The sequence below is a fragment of the Canis lupus genome, chromosome 7, assembly GCF_011100685.1.
Source record: "Canis lupus familiaris isolate Mischka breed German Shepherd chromosome 7, alternate assembly UU_Cfam_GSD_1.0, whole genome shotgun sequence".
Classification (NCBI taxonomy): Eukaryota; Metazoa; Chordata; class Mammalia; order Carnivora; family Canidae; genus Canis; species Canis lupus.
In genome coordinates, this window is record NC_049228.1 from 53,124,775 (window position 1) to 53,143,081 (window position 18,307).

Consider the following 18,307-nt stretch of genomic DNA (forward strand, 5'->3'; position numbering starts at 1 on the left):
GAAGAATGAAACTAAACCACTCTCTTTCACCATACACAAAGATAAACTCAAAACGGATGAAAGATCTAAATGTGAGACAAGACTCCATCAAAATCCTAGAGGAGAACACAGGCAACACCCTTTTTGAACTTGGCCACAGGAACTTCTTGCAAGATACATCCACGAAGGCAAAAGAAACAAAAGCAAAAATGAACTATTGGGACTTCATCAAGATAAGAAGCTTTTCCACAGCAAAGGATACAGTCAACAAAACTAAAAGACAACCTACAGAATGGGAGAAGATATTTGCAAATGATGTATCAGATAAAGGGCTAGTTTCCAAGATCTATAAAGAACTTCTTAAACTCAACACCAAAGAAACAAACAATCCAATCATGAAATGGGCAAAAGACATGAAGAGAAATCTCACAGAGGAAGACATAGACATGGCCAACATGCACATGAGAAAATGCTCTGCATCACTTGCCATCAGGGAAATACAAATCAAAACCACAATGAGATACCACCTCACACCAATGAGAATGGGGCAAATTAACAAGGCTGGAAACCACAAATGTTGGAGAGGATGCGGAGAAAAGGGAACCCTCTTACACTGTTGGTGGGAATGTGAACTGGTGCAGCCACCTGGAAAACTGTGTGGAGGTTCTTCAAAGAGTTAAAAATAGACCTGCCCTATGACCCAGCAATTGCACTGTTGGGGATTTACCCCAAAGATTCAGATGCAATGAAACGTCAGGACACCTGCACCCCGATGTTTATAGCAGCAATGTCCACAATAGTCAAACTGGAAGGAGCCTCGGTGTCCATTGAAAGATGAATGGATAAAGAAGATGTGGTTTATGTATACAGTGGAATATTACTCAGCCATTAGAAACGACAAATACCCACCATTTGCTTCAACGTGGATGGAACTGGAGGGTATTATGCTGAGTGTAGTAAGTCAATCGGAGAAGGACAAACATTATATGTTCTCATTCATTTGGGGAATATACATAATAGTGAAAGGGAATATAGGGGAAGGGAGAAAAAATGTGTGGGAAATATCAGAAAGGGAGACAGAACATAAAGACTCCTAACTCTAGGAAACGAACTTGGAGTGATGAAAGGGGAGGATGGCGGGGGCTGGGGGTGAATGGGTGACGGGCACTGAGGGGGCACTTGACGGGATGAGCACTGGGTGTTATTCTGTATGTTGGTAAATTGAACACCAATAAAAAATTAATTTATTATTAAAAAAACACTTAGAATGAAAAATTAACCTGAACTGATTAAAGAATTAAATATAAGACCTGAAACTGTAAAAGTACTAGAAGAAAACAGGGAAAAAGCTCAGGCAACAATAATAAAGTAAGTGGGACCACATCAAGATAAAAGGCTTCTGCACAGCAAAAGAAATAAATTATAAAAATGAAAAGGCAACCCATGGAATAAGAGAAAATTTTTGCAAATTATATATATGGCATGGGGTTAATTATATATATATATGACAAGGGTGATAAGGGGTTAACATTCTAAATATACACAGAACTTACACAACTCATCAGCAAAAAACCAAATAACCCAATTAAAAAATTGGCCAAGGCACTTAAAAGACATTTTTTTCAAAGAAGACACATGAGTAACTAATGGGTACATGAAAAGACGCTTGGTATCACTAATTGTTACAGAAGCACAAATCAAACCTATAGTGAGATATTGCCTCACACCTGTAGGTTGGCTTTGATCAAAAGGAAAAAAAAGGGATCCCTGGGTGGCGCAGCGGTTTGGCGCCTGCCTTTGCCCCAGGGCGTGATATTGGAGACCCGTGATCGAATCCCACATCGGGCTCCCGTGCATGGAGCCTGCTTCTCCCTCTGCCTGTGTCTCTGCCTCTCTCTCTCTCTCTGTATCTGTCATAAATAAATAAAATATTAAAAAAAAAAGGAAAAAAAATGGTAACAAATATTGGGCAGGATATGGAGAAAAGAGAATCCCTATACGCTGTTGGTGTTTATGTAAGTTGGTACAGCCATTATGAAAAATAGTACGGAGATTTCTCAAGAAAATGAAAAACAGAACTACCAAATGATCCAGCAATGCTACTTCTGGGTATCTATTTAAAGGAAATGAAGTGAGTATCTTGAAGAAATATCTGTACTCCCATGTTCCTCTCAGTGTTACTTGTAATGGAAATAACCTAAGTGTCTGTCAACAAATAAATGGATAGAAACAGACATATAAAAATATATATATTATTCAGTTATAAGAAGGAAGGAAATTCTGTCATTTGCAATACCATGGATGAACCCAGAGGAACATTATACTAAGTGAATACATGAACATACCAAAACTTGTGAGACATACTTAAAACAGTGCTGAGATGGAAATGTATAGCACTAAAAGCTTCCACCAGAAAAGAAGAAAAGTCTCTAACCAATAATCTAAGCTCCCACCTTAAGGAATTTAAAAATAGGAGGGCAAGTTAAGTCCAAAGCAAGCAAAAGGAAGAAAATAATAAAGAAATGAATAAAATAAATAAATGAGACCAGTATTACCTTGATACCATAGACAAAGACAGCATAAAAAAAAATACAGTCCAAAATTCCTCACCAATATTGATGCAAATGCTCTTAACAAAATAATAGTAAATGAAATTTGGTAATAAATAAAAAGTATTTACACTATAACCAAATGGGGTTTATTTTCCAGGGATGCAACACTAGGTCAATATTCAAAAATCAATAAATGTAATCTACCATATTAGTAGGTTAAATTTAAAAAAATCACATGATCACATCAATTTATGCATAAACAAGAGTTGAGAAAATTCAACATTCATGATTAAAAACTGTATATAATGTATAAGAAAAAAATTGATAAATTAAACTTCATTAAATTAAAACCTTTTGCTCTGTGAAAGATCCTGTTAAGAGATTAAAAGGATAAGCTACAGAATAGGAGGAAATATTTGCAATCCACATATCTGAGAAAGGACGTATCCAGAATATATGAAAAAGCTCTCAAAATTCAACACTAAAAAAACATTAAGCAATCTGATACGAATATAGACAAAAGTTATTAAAGAGACAATTTACCCCAAAAGATGGAAGAAGGTAAAAATAAGCAAATAAAAAGATTTTCAACATCATTAGCCTTTTGAGAAATGCAAATTAAGACCACAACAAAATATCATTATACATGGAGTAGAACAGGCAACATAAAAATTTGTAACAATTCCAAATACTGGTAAGGATATAGAGAAACAGTCCCTTATACATTGCTGGTGAAGTATTTTATACTAAATGTAGTATAACCTAAACGTACATTTAATTTTTTTAAATTAAATATACGCTTATCATGTGATTTACCAGTCACAGTCCTAGTTTTTTATTTGTAGGAATTAAAACCGTAGTTCACACAAAAACTTGTATAAAAATGTACATAGCAGCTCTCTTTGTAACAGACAAAAAACCAAGTTGTTCTTCAATAGATACATGGTTAAACACATCATAGTATAACCATATCATGGACAACTACTCAGCAATCAAAAGGCACAATACATGTAACAACCTAGATGTATCTCAAGAGCATCATACTGAGTAAAAAAAGGCCAATATCAAAAGTTCACACACTGTATAAATCCATTTATAAAACATTCTCAAAATGCCAAAGCTATAGACAAGAAATTAGTGGTTTCCAAGGGTTAGGGATAATGGAGGTAGAAAAGGGTGGGCAACTCAAATGGGGTAGTAAAAAGTAAATCTTGATTGTGATGAAATAGTTCTGTATTTTGATCGCTGTGGTGGTAATGCAAGTATACACACATGAAAAAATGGCATAGAGCTAGACACATACATTGTACCAATGTTAATTTGCCAATTTTGATAACGCATTAGAGGTATGTAAGACATAGCCACAGGGAAAAACAAGGTGGGGCTCTCCATAGTATTTTTGCAACTTCCTGTCAATCTATAATTATTTAAAAATAAAAAGTTTATTTTATTTTTAAATAAGATTTTATTTATTTATTCGAGAGAGAGAGAGACAGAGGCAGAGACACAGGCAGAGGGAGAAGCAGAGTCCATGCAGGTAGGGAGCCTGACGTGGGACTTGATCCTGGTACTCCAGGATCACGCCGTGGGCTGAAGACAGGTGCCAAACCGCTGAGCCACCCTGGGATCCCCCCCAATAAAAAAGTTTATAAAAGTTCTATAAGTATGTATAAACTTTTCCAATTTATACATAAAACAAAACTTGCTCAAAAACTTTTTCATAGTTCTCATCTAAGCTAGATGATCAAGAGAACAATAAAGACTTTATTGTCATTATGTGGCATTATTTTAATGAATAGTGCTGTTCAAATGAACACAATGTCTATTTGCTGTCATTATGTAGCATTATTCCAATAAACAGTGCTGTTCAAGTGAACCCGAAACTTATCCCAAAATTATCCATTTTCCCCTGTTGGACTGTGCCCCCTTTAAAGACCACATTTGATTCATTTTTATATCCTAAGGGCCTAGAACCATTTCTCACCTATCACACGCATTCCATAAGTGTTTGTTAAATATATTGTCAGGAGAGACTACACATTAACTGGAGGATTAGAGACTGGGGTCATAAAACTGAAGCAACCTTTTGGTGTTTGGTGATAATCTTGTTACAAGAACCTTCATTTTCAGTTACGTTAAAAGCCTCCAACTTTCAACAATGAAAAATGGAACTGTCTGACTATGAATGAAGAGAAAGAGGAAGAGCATTTCTGGTTCCAAGAAAAGTATTACACTAACAGAAAAATGTCAAGATGGAACTCTCAAGGAAATTAGAATCTAAAAAATATTGGGTGGAATCTTTGAGAGAAAATGAAAAAGTAAAAGTAAATGATATTCATACTAGATATGTATAGGATATATGTGTCTGTATAAGATATATGAATGAGTACAAAGGAAGAAATCTAAGTTTGATTAAGAAGGAAATGGCAGGGATATATACAAGAACCTCCTTATGAAAACTTATAATTTATTTTTTAAAGACAAAATTGAAAAAAAGGACATAAATGTCATATTATGTTTAAAATATAATTTAGTCTGATTTATTACTAATTTTGCTTGGATAAATTAAGATAGCAAACTTTTTGATGCTGCTATATAATCTCAAAATACCAATATAGTTTTTGAAGCACTGTTCTTAGGGAAGAATTGTTAAGGGAGGAAAAGTTTAAATGCGGGTACATTTATAAGAATTGGTTATTGAATAGGTTCTGCTTCATGATGAGAAACGGTTGAACTGGAAAGGCTATCATCTGTTATATTTTATATTACGGGGGATAGACAAATATGGAATGGTGACAGTTAATCACTCTATTTCACAATCTGATTCCACATTCTGAAGTCTCAAATTTTTACCTAATGCCCAAAATTCTCTACAATGATCTCAAATAGCAAAGGATTTTTTATAATAATATCTTTTTAAAATATTCTTTTTGGAATCCTGAGAAAGTTACAATGGACTGTTCAGAAGTAGATACATCAAGCTAACATTTTGGAAGAACAAGGTAATTTTCCAAGTCTTCCAAAGAAGATAGTGGAATTTACTTAGTTGTCCTGGTGAGTATGCATCTTGAGCAAGCCAAGACTCTGAGGAACCTCTGTTCCTTTGCAAATGTTATAGTAGCACAACAATTATTTTATTAACACTGTGCTCTCCAAGCTACAGACATTGCTGAAAGAACAACTAAGACTCACCAATCGTAATCCAGTCGAGACTGATGAAGCTGCTGCTGTTTTAGGAGAAGCTTTGTCTCCTGCTGGGTCAGCAGATGCTGAAGGCGCTCTTTTTCAATTTCCAGCTCCATTTTCTGAAGCATAAGTTGCTGCCTTCTGTTTTCTGAGAGTTGCTTTTTGATATCGGTTTCACTAGACTTCTGTGTCCCTTGACCATGCATCAGGGAATCCCAGGAAAGCCCACAATAACTGCATGATTCCAGATGTGTTCTGGAATATTGAGGGGCCATGCGTGTAGGATGGCTTTCATGAACAGGATCTGCATTTTCAGAAAGTCTATGACCACAACACTGACTGGATGGAGTAGGCTTCAGGGTGTGGCATTCTTTCATCTTTAGTTCCACTGGTGGAGCCTTCTCTATAGGGACCGCATCTACTAATCTTCTCCCTGGGGATCCATAATCACATGTTCTGGTCTCTGATGGCATCCTGTCTAGATCCTCTTTGGAATAATGAAAGTCTGCTGGTTTCAAAGAATTATTCTTGAACTCCACAAGGGATTCTGAAGCTGAGTCCTGGTTTGCAGACCTAGGCTTCTCCTTGTTTTGATAACAGGTTTGTGATTTGGCTACACTCAAGTAGGAACCATCCAGTTCCATAGCTGAGGACTGAAGAGTGCTTTTCCTATTGGATACCTAGAAGGAACCACAAGATCATTTGTTAAGTAAGAGCACACTGAAATGAGTTCTTTTGGCTTTTCAGAAATCAATGATATATTTGTACCAGAACAAAGTTGTTTTGCCTTCTCAAATAATAAATGATAGTATTCACAGAGCTAAACAGACATGTGCCACAAAGCTAAAACCATTTTGAAACAATCTACATTTCAGTCTATCCATAAGGATGAGAAAAAGAAAATGTTGCTATTTGCTGCTAAGTAAGATGACAAGAGTAGCAAATAATAAAGGTTATATAAAATCAACTTTGAGAAGAGGCAAAAGCATTAAAAGGTAATGTCTCAAAATGTTTACTTCTAAATACTAAGCAAGAAATCCATTCAGCCGCCCTTTGTAATACCCTTTGATTGTTCATTACACATTACACACAACAGGATTTGATGTAAAACATTTCATCTTAAACTGAATAGGATGTTAGTTACTGCTAGAGATTTGATGAGTTTTTATAAATATCTTTATAGCACACAGATAAAACCAAGTACTTTCCAAAAAATATGATTCTAATCAAAAGCAGTTATTTAAATACAAAACATATTTAATTTCAGCTATAAACATAAGTGATTTTTCAATTAAGCTGTTCAAGTGATTATAGCCTGATACAACTCACACAGAAAGGAAGTAGTTGCAAATCACCTTTGGCAGGCCAATAGAGTTAGCTTTCCCAGTATTTTAGCCTCAAGCCTATTCTATTAAGGAGAGCAAAACTTAGTTTATGATCAGTGATTCTCAAACTTTAGCATATATCAGAATCACCTGGAGGAACTGTTAAATGTGAATTGCTGGGCTTCATCCCCAGAGGAATTCAGGAATTCTGCAGCAGGGTTGGAGAAGCTCATTTTTAGGAAGTTGCCAGATGATACTGATGCTCCTCATCTGGGAACACACCTTGACAACCACTTATCTGTATCATGGGACATCTGACTCCTCCCGTGTCCCTATTATAGGGAGTGTTTTGATAACATGGGCTTACCCAGGTAATCCTGGATAATTTTCTCTCGCCAAGATTGTTAACTTAATCATGTCTATAAAGTTTCTTGTCATACAAAATCCTTTGTGTCATATAAAAAGACATTCACAGGTTCTAGGGATTAGGACATGGGCATGTTTGGGGGCCATTATTCAGTCTACCACAACTTCTTTTTAAATTAGAACTCATAAACAGTTCAGATGTTTATCTTATTCTAGGGACATGGAATAAGTGAAAAATTGAGATCCTTAACATAAAGGAGAAAAAAATCCTGCCAATTTACTTTGCAATAGTTGCAAATGATGAACTGATTGGTAAAAAGTGTCAGCAGATATACAGCAACACCATGTTTCTTCTAACACTCTTAAGATTTTGAATTAATACAGCAATACTAAAGGAGTTCTATTCTAATGAGGAGCCACATTTGGGAAGAGGACATCCAATCCTTTATACTGAGCAAATGACACTGAATAGGTTGCATGCCACAGAAAAGAAACTTATGATAAAATTCATGATAAACTACCTCATAAAAATTAACTTTATTTTACAACTGAAGGAAAACTCTAGTCTACATTAGTCTCCCCTACACTGAACTTTTAAAAAACTATTTTATTTATTTATTTATTTATGAGAGAGAGAGAGAGAGAGAGAGAGAAAGAGTGAGAGAGGGAGAATGGCAGAGACACAGGCAGAGGGAGAAGCTGGCTCCATGCAGGGAGCCCAACGCGGGACTTGATCCTGGGTCTCCAGGACCATGCCCTGGGCTGAAGGTGGCGCTAAACCACTGAGCCACCAGGGCTGCCCTACACTGAACTTCTGTAGCACTGTCAAAACAAATATTTGACATTTATCATCTGCTACTTTGTATGGTAAGCTATTTTTTTATAGAATTATTATACTTAAAAAATTACAGGTAAATTTTTTAAAGGTTTGTAAACTTAAATCAACTATCATATATTTCCTCCCTAATCCATGTATTAGTAACACAGCAATAGCATGTATTATTTTATAGTCTTATTTTTGTTCCTTAACATTATTTACATATGTGCATTTTTAGGTATTGATACAGCTGATACTTATGTTAATGGTACTAATTGTTAAATTATGTATTCGGAATATTAAAAATTTTTTGGTAGTTAACTTTTTCTGTTTTTGAGAGGTAGTTCAACTTAATGATTTTGATGCATACTTTGCTCAAAGAGAGCAATTACCAGCAATTCCCAATTACCTGATAGGTGACTGTGCATATTGGTAGGCAGGATTCTAAGATGGTCCCCAAGATTCCTGTCTTCTTAGTGTGCCCACCTTGTATTATCTCCTCCCACTGAGGTGGGTAGTCTTTGGGAACATGACAAGATATGAATCCCATCATTATGCTACACTATATGGCCAAAGGGATGTTACTGTTTAAGTAAGTTCTTTAAAAAAGGGTATAGTACCCTCCCTAATGTTAGAGATTGGCCTTGAAGAAATAAGCTAACGTGATGTGGGAGGATCAATGAAGGAGGTCAATCAGTAATGATGTCTGGAGCAGAAGGCAGTTTCCAGCTAACAATGAGGTATCTATCATACAGATGCAAGAAACTAAATTCTGCCAACATACATGTGAGTTTGGAAGAGGATCCAGAGGGATCCCTGGGTGGCGCAGTGGTTTAGCGCCTGCCTTTGGCTCAGGGCACGATCCTGGAGACTGGGGATCGAGTCCTATGTTGGGCTCCCAGTGCATGGAGCCTGCTTCTCCCTCTGCCTATGTCTCTGCCTCTCTCTAGCTCTCTCTCTGTGTAATTATCGTAAATAAATAAAAAATTAAAAAAAAAAAAAAAAAAGGAAGGGGATCCAGAGCTCCAGATTAGAAGGCGGCCCAGCTGTCACCTTGACTGCAAATTTTCTAAGACTCTGAGCAGAGGATCCAACTAACCTATGTTGAACTCATCACCCACAGAAACTGTGAGATAATAAATGTGTATTAAACTAATAAATTTATAGTTATTTCTTACACAGCAATACAAAACAAAGCACATTACTCAACTTTCCTGACTCTCAGTTTTCTCATCAGTGACCTCAATGACCTCAATGGTGGTCAGATGGGCAGTTATCAAGGGTGTCAACTGATAAGGGTACTAATTTACAAAATGGAAAAAAACCCCTTATGCTTACCCAAACTTTTTTCAAAAAGAATATTATAGGGGGTGTGTGCGGGGAAGGTAAGATCTCCAAGAGACATGCAGTTACAACAGATTACTTCTAAAGAGAATGAGTTCAGTTATTTAGCTTTATTTTGCTGCAGTGAGGTTTGTAGGTTGGGCCAGAGTTGATATGCTTCAGATAATAGAGAGGTTCTTCATCTTTGTCCTCATACAAAAGATGTCAGTCTTATTCTGACATTTTGCACTGCCTCTTAGGGTTGTTGTACTGGATGAGATAATTCACATAAAGAGCTTTGGACAGTGCCTTAGCTAAAGTCAGTATTCAAACCATGTTTCCTATTAGAATTATTACTACTGTTGTTATCATTAACTTCTCTGCCTCAATAATCCTTGAGGTCAGGAGTTATATTTACTTCTCTGGGTGTACGGCACTGGGGCTTGCACATTGTAACTAGGGACTGATTGTATTAGTCAAGTTGGGTTATGGACCAAGAAAACCAGAAACAAAAATCAGAATCCATGATTAGGCTGAATTATGTACTACTAAGAAAAAGAAGAGAGAAGAAATAGAGTAACTGTCTGTTAGAATCTGAATATAAGAAATTAAGTTATTTTATAGTGAGCTTGAGACAAATATTGCCTTTGGGACACATGGAAGTCACAATGGGCCTGAATGAAACAGATGTGTTTTTCTTTCTGGAGTTGATGCTCCATCCTTTCTATGAGATGTTTACAAATGTAACCTCTTTTTAACTAAGGCTTAAACTAACAAATTCCAAACTGCAATCTCTGGCATATGGGTTTGCTATGAATTTTTCAGATATATAACACTAATTTAGGAACCAATAGAATTTTTTTTTAACGGAGGCACAATTTACATATACTAAAATGCACAGGTCTTAAGTGTACAGCTTGATGAAATTTTACATTTGCATATACCCATGTAATCATCATTACCCCAGAAAGTTCCTTGTGCCACTTCTAGTCAAACCAACATTGTCACACTCCCAGAGGTAACCATTAATCTCAGTTCTATGACCACAGATTAGTTTTGCCCATGTTTAGCTTCATACAACTGGAATCATAAAGTATGCTATTCTTTTGTGGCTGGCTTCTTCTTTTTTAAAAGCTAGAAGTCTTTTTTTAAAGATTTTATTTATTTATTTAAGAGGGAGAGGTGAGGAGAGGGCAGGGGAAGAGGAGAGAGAGAATCTCAAGGACACTGTGCAAGTGAGCACACAGCCCAAAATTGGGTTCCATCTCACCACCCATGGGATCAAGACCCAAGTTGAAATCAAGAGTTGGACACTCAACTGACTGAATCACTCAGGTGTCCCTGTTGCTGCTGGCTTCTTAAACTCAACATAATTTTGAGCTTCTTTTATGTTGTTGCCTGTACTGATAGTTAATTCTTTTTTATTGCTTCAAGGAATTTCATTGTGTGAATATAGCAACATTTGTTTATTCATTCTTTTATTGGATTAGGTTGTTTCTAGTTTAGAGCTACTATGAACAAAGCTGCTAGCAATATTATGTCTTTTTTTTTTAAGAGGGGGTGGGGCAGAGGGAGAGAATGAGGAAGAATCTTAAGCAGGCTCCATGCCCAGCACGGAGTCCAACACTGGGCTCAATCTCACAATCCTGGGATCATAATCTGAGCTGAAATCAAGTCATACGCTTAATTAACTGAGCCACCCAGAAGCCCCATTATATGAGTCGTTTTTTAGACATATGTATTTATTTCTCTCAGGCACAGGGTAGGCATTTGTTTGACACAGAAACAGCCAATAAAAGTTTTCCAGAGTGGTCGTTCTATTTTACATCTCCACCAGCACAGTAAAAGAGTCTTAGGTGCTTCATATTCACACTAACACTTCTTTGGGGAGGATGGTACAAAAAAGGTGGTTTTATTAAAGCACAGGGACAGGACCTGTGGGCAGAAAGAGCTCCCCACACTAACACATGATAGTATGTTTTTACTTTAAGCCAATCTGGTGTGTACTGAAATCTTGCTATGATTTTATTTTGCATTTCCCTGATATGTAGTGACAGTAGTTGACATATGCTTATTAGCCATTTGGATATCTTGTTTTGTTATGTGCTTGGTGAAACCAATACTTTTAAATAATTCAAAATAATTTTTATCTTTTTACTTTAAAAAAAAAAGGTTTTATTTATTTATTCATGAGAGACACACAGAGAGACGCAGAGACATAGGCAGATGGAGAAGCAGGCTCCATGCAGGGAGCCCAATATGGGACTCGATCCTGGGACCCTGGGATCACATCCTGAGTCAAAGACAGACACTCAACTGCTGAGCCACCCAGGCATCCCATCTTTTTACTTAAAAAAAAAAAAAGATTTTATTGATTTATCTGAGAGAGACAGAGACAGAGCACAAGCAGAGGGGAGGAGGCAGAAGGACGAGGAGAAGCAGACTGCCCTCTGAGCATGGAGCCCGATGCAGGGCTTGATTCCAGGACCCTGAGATCATGACCTGAGCCAAAGGCAGATGCTCAATGGACTGCCATTGAGGTGCCCCTATAATTCAAAATAATTTTTAAAGAACTGAGATGAGAAATGAAAAATGAAGGTCAGGGAAGACAACTTTATGCAAATTCTTTCTGATGAGAGAACTTGGCTCTAAATGTTCACCTTCATTGACCATGAATGCATAACATACTCCCAGAAAACTTTGTCATTTTGGCCATTCTTAACTCAGTTTACTGTGTGCTATGCTAAAAATAGCATAGTTACAAGCATATTCAACTTATAACTTTTTAAAAAAATTTTTTTATTTATTTATGATAGTCACAGAGAGAGAGAGAGAGAGAGAGAGAGAGAGAGAGAGAGAGAGAGGCAGAGACACAGGCAGAGGGAGAAGCAGGCTCCATGCACCGGGAGCCCGACGTGGGATTCGATCCCGGGTCTCCAGGATTGCACCCTGGGCCAAAGGCAGGTGCTAAACCACTGCGCCACCCAGGGATCCCCTTCAACTTGTAACTTAATAACAACTCTGTAAGCTAGTTATTATAGTTACCAATTCACTAAAGAGAAAATGAGGTTCAATGAATCAACACAACTTTCCCAAGATCACACCAACACTATATGTAATAAATGGGAATGTGTTCCAAATCTTTAGTCTTCCATTATTCCATGATGTAGCCTATTTTTTTTTTTAGATTTTTATTTACTTATTTGAGAGAGAGCTAGAGGGGGAGGGGCAGAGTGTGAGAAGCACAGGGAGAGTGAGAATGACAAGCAGACGTCCCACTGAGCATAGACCCCTACCAAGGGGCTTGATCCCATGACCCTAAGATCATGACTGGAGCCAAAACCAAGAGCCCGATGCCCAACCAACTGAACCATCCAGGTATCCCTCCATGATGTAGCTTTTTAAAACACTAATTTTTTCTTTGTTTCGTTTTTTTTTTTTTAAAAACATTTTTCTTTAATATGAAATACGACACAGAAAAGTGCACAAAACAAATATAAACATCTCAGTGAATAATCACAAGACAATGTCCACCAATGTGAACCACCTTCTGAGAGACAGAATGTTGCCTGTATACAAAAGATCCTTGATGGTGCAGTACAATCACTACTCTCTACCTCTCCTGTCCAAGGGAATGACTATCTTGACTTTTATGGGAATAACTTCCCTGTTTAATACTTACCTGCTTTAAAGTCCATACCAGATTTTGATTTTACCTGTTTTTTTAAAAAAGTATAAATGGAATAATATGAAATACATTCTTTTGTGTCTGACTTCTTTACCCAACATTATAACTGTAAAGTTTATACATGATATGGCATGTGGCTATAATTTGTTCATTTTCATAGTTCTACAGAAAAGGTTAGCAAACTTCTTCTGTAAAGGGCCAGAAGACAAACATTTTAGACTTTGTAGACTGTATGGTCTTTGCCATAACTACTCAGTTCCACTTTTGTAGTGTGAAAGCAAGATATAATACATAAATTAATGGTCCAGTAAAACTTTATTTGTGGACACTGAAATTTGAATTTCAAAGTAACTTTTCCATTTCATGAAATATTCTTTTTTCCCCTAATCATTAAAAAAGCTAAAAACCATTCTTAACTAATGATTAGATTGAGTGCTCCTCCAATTAAAGGACTCTATGGACATGCTAAGATATGCTTAAAATTCAACAAGCAAACTGACCAATATGACTTATGATGGGCTATCACACATTATCTGTGTGATGAAAATGAGTTAAATGGAGTGCTTAATCAGAGCTGAACGGAATGCTATTTAGCAGAAAAGAATGCAGAAGAACATACTCAGGCAGGAAAACCAAACTGTATAAATGAAAAAATAAGTTTACACAGGAAAATGATCTGTAGATCACAACAAATAAAAAAGTTGAATTCAAAATGGTAGCATGTTAGGGTTTGCATTATATACAAGCTACCACAAACCCTGACTACATGTTGAGACTCTACAAGTGGCAAAAATATAGCCAATAAAGTCTTTGATGTGATATGCTATGGGATCCACAACACACACACACACACACACACACACACACAAAGATGAGGAGAAATTGCAGTCATTTTTGGCTTATGACATAGTTGAAATATCATGTCTTTTAACTTGGGTGGATATGTGCTAGTGACACAGAAAAAGAACACACAACATGGGACAAGCACAATGTGAGAAAAGTATAAGTTTAAAAAAATGTGAGAGACTTAGGTTGGACACAATGAAGAACATTTTGGGAGTGGAGATTAGTAAATTTCTGAGTTGGAAGAGAGTTTTCTGAATGTTTAGGATACCTTCTTAATATATGACATTTTGTTTTACTAATTTTTTATATGACATTTTAAAAAAGGCTTCATAGGAAAAAAAGATGTTTCTAAACACAGTATGATATGATCCTGTATACATGTATGCATGTGCACGTAGGTGTGCAAGCATATATATGGCCATGCACAATCACATACTATTCCTATGGTGATACAAGGCTTTCCTACATTCTCACAAGTTAAAAAAATAATAACACCTGCAGTATTGCTTGTGAAATATGATCAACAAGTAAACAGTAATATTTTGTTAAGTTTCTATAAATCATTTTTACAGGCCTGGTCAATCTCTCTGCTATGAAGCCATAAGAAAAGAGGTGAATTAAACTGCAGTAATTATTTCTTGCAACAGGTAGTTATTTGCTCTGCATGATTAGGAATTATTTATAATGCATTTGTAAATTGTTAACCACAGAATTAGTAGTTAACAATATCAATAAATATTATTGATCTATTCATGATATTCATGTCTCTGATGGCAAATACTAATTTACTATTGGCAAGTACCCTATTAACAATCCTCACATTCCCACAGTCTTATAAGAATGGAAGTCTCAATTTTGTAACTTCAAAATTTCCCCCTGTGCCCTTCATTGAGAAGTCAAAAAATCCAGACCTAAATTAAATATTTCTAAGCCTAAATTACTGTGTACAGGACAGGTCATTGCATTACCCAGAACATTTGGAATTAATGTGAAATAAGGCATAGAATGACATGCTGCATTTTTAAAGTCAGACGTACATGGACCAGTTGTCAAGCTGACAGAAGCTATGCAATGCAACAGCTGCACTGTATGGTTTGCCAAAGTCTCATCCCAAATAAATGTTCATTCTCCCCAGTGCAATTAACTTTCCTATACTGGCAGATTTTGCTAGAAGATCATCAAGGTAGATTACCTTCCAGCATTATGAACTAAATACTTACAGGTGTTATATCATCAGTTATAACTTACAAACTTTTGCATTTAGGAAGACATCCAGGCAAATGAATCATCTAATTTATGAATTATTTATAAGAAATTCACAGCATGCTCCTGGCATCATCCATGGCCTTTTCCAGGTCATATGACACCAATTAGAGCTGAATTTTAAATTATTCAATAACCTGAACTCTCTTGTCATTTAACATATAGATATCAATGCAGTAAACAAGTTAAATCTAATGGGCCCTAGAGGTTTAAGCCTCTCTGCTGCTCAGCAGCTAAAGCTGTAGGCTATCAATGGAAGAGAAAAATAACAGAATGCAGCAGTCAAATACATTTGCAAGGCTCTAATAACTTATTCTAGTTCCCACTGGGCTGGTGGCACAACCTAGGATTATTGAATCTAGAAGACATTAAAGTCAGTAATTATGAGATTTAAAAGAATATAGACACATGATAATGTACAGATGACAGAACACTAGCAAGAGAAACTACGTGCCATACTAGCTTTTAGGATACGTATATTGTAAGTGTGCCAACATTTCTAACAGTTACTACCAGACTTAGAAAAGGTTAAACCTCATAATCTTTAATCATTACTACATTTCTTGAAAGTTGGAGTGTGTTGATTTGCTGCAAAAATGAATGAGAGTGTGGAATAATTGACAGTGCACTTGAGTTGAGGTCAAAAGACCTTGATTAGAATTCTAGTTCTGCCACTTAGGAATTCTGGGTTATTGTTGGTGGTGGTGGTGGGGTTTTTTTTGGCGTTACTTTACATCTCTTAGGCAGTTTAGATATTTGTAAAATAGGGGGTTGGGTTTGATGATCATTAGAGCTTAAGCTATTTTTAAGAGCTACAAATACAGAGATTGGATTGTTCTACCCCAAGGAGATGAAGGGAAAGAAAAGGGTTAGGTGAAAAATTATAGAAATCAATAAATGTTCAGCTATCAACTAACAGTCTTATTGCACAATTACTGAATGTTTCTTGGCTCTATTTCCTCTAGCAAATTGTTTTTTTTTTTTTAAAGATTTTATTTATTTATTCATAGAGATGCAGAGAGGGAGTGAGAGGCAGAGAGGCAGAGGGAGAAGCAGGCTCCATGCAGAGAGCCTGACGTGGGACTCGATCCAGGGTCTCCAGGATCACGCCCCGGGCTGCAGGCGGCGCTAAACCGCTGCGCCACCGGGGCTGCCCTGTTTTTTTTTTTTTTTTAAATAAAATTACTGCCTTATGTAATTCGCACACTAAAAATCTTAAATAAGTATCTTAATTTATCTGATCATTAAATCTGAAAGAGATACAAATGAAGATTGAATATGGCAAATGCATGGTTTGAGAACAATCCCAAACACTTCAATGGGATTGAAATGTTTTGATGCGATGGCACAACTATCTGCCGCACAAATACACAACAGTGGTACTGATTCAAATTGCTTTTACATATATGATTGTCATTGCCAAAAGAAAAAAAAAGCAGCTTTATACATGATGTTCTACATCTACCAAAGGAAACAGATGTACAAGGCTAATTTTAATTTACTGAAGATCAAAAAGAAGGTGAAATAATCTTATAGAGAAAATGAAATAAAGACAAATTAGAAGTGGTGAGGACAAGCTTCATAGGCATAAAAATGAAATCAAAACATTGGGTAATAAAGTCAACTGTATTTAAATTGTTAGGGAGGCAGCACAAGAAAATGATCCTTAATAGCTTACACCAACACTCTCACACCCCCTTTTTGGCTTTATGTTTGTAGAATGTATCCTGTGTTTATAGAGTATATCCTGGAGCTCCAGACACAGCTCCCCCTGGTCTGCTCACTGCTCTCTCTTCTCTAGCTCCAGTGACTGTAAGCCTCAAGAATGGAAACAAGAAGTGAGTGTAGACAGATGTTTCAATGTAGTTCTTTTTAAAGGAAACAAGATTAGTTTGTGTCAAATGAAGGAAATTCTTAACAAAGAATTCTTAGTAGACTTTCTAGAAAACAGAGTTAACACCATTTGAACATAACCAAGAATGTTGTTGGCTGAGGTGGAAAAAGTATCTGTATTGTATTTTTGAAACTAGAAACTAAAAATAAACTCTTCTGAAGAAGGGTATTTAAGAAATACTATGAAATATAACCTATGGTGTACTTGTAGGAAACAGGAGGGAGGGAAAACCAGGCTGTTATTATACCAACATTTCTTGAAATGAATCACAGCCCTTTTACTAAAGATTAGTTTATATCCTATCCCACCCTATATGGTTGCTGACCAGGGTAGTGAAGAGACCTAATGAGAAGCATTTCTGAAAGCACAGGGAACTACTAAACCAAAGAGATTTAAGGTGGTCACCCTTAAAGGGCTAGCCTGTCCTTGGGGACTCAAGAGCTTTTAGAAATCTTAGTTCTTTAAATGTATAGAGCCTAAGTACTGACTTTTAAAAATTTAGGACATTGCAAGGTGCCTGGGTGGTACGATCAGTTATGCCTTCGACTTGGTTTTGGCTCAGGTCATGATCTCAGGATCGTGAGCTCGAGCCCCATGTTGAGTACGTCACTGAATGTGGAGTTGGCTTGAGATTCTCTCTCCTTTTCCCTCTGCCCCACCCACTTGTGTTCTCTGTGTCTCTCTCCTACTCTCAAATAAATACATAGGTCATAAAAAAATTCAGGACACTGCTTATTAGTTTAGTGTACTGTAAAAAATCAAGAGAAGAGACTTTACTTAGAAATTAGTAAGAAATAAGGTAGGCAATTTCCTTGCACTCAAATGCCCTTCCTTCTTTGCTGGCCTTTGATATACTACTCCTGCTTCAAGGCTGGCTTAGCACCACTCCTTCCATTGTGGTTTCCCCATTCCCAGCTCAGCTTGGTTGTGCTTTCCCCAGGAAGCACCCCAGGAGTATTCTGCTCATTCCTTTATTGTTGTATTTATTTCATCCTGCTCCTATTATAATAGTCACCTGTAAGCTGTTTTCATATATCTAAGTTTCCCTGTGATGTGTAAGTATTTACA

At 36.6% G+C, this 18,307-nt stretch overlaps 1 protein-coding gene across 16 annotated transcripts in view; it reads right to left on the minus strand.

The window, feature by feature from the left end:
- Positions 1-18,307, minus strand: part of KIAA1328 (protein hinderin) — a 377,583-nt gene that overhangs the window by 142,760 nt on the left and 216,516 nt on the right. For all 16 annotated transcript variants that reach the window (XM_038543408.1, XM_038543400.1, XM_038543406.1 and 13 more), the window contains one exon: positions 5,724-6,397. In XM_038543408.1, coding sequence (XP_038399336.1) covers positions 5,724-6,397 — 674 coding nt within the window. The remainder of the gene's footprint in view (positions 1-5,723; positions 6,398-18,307) is intronic.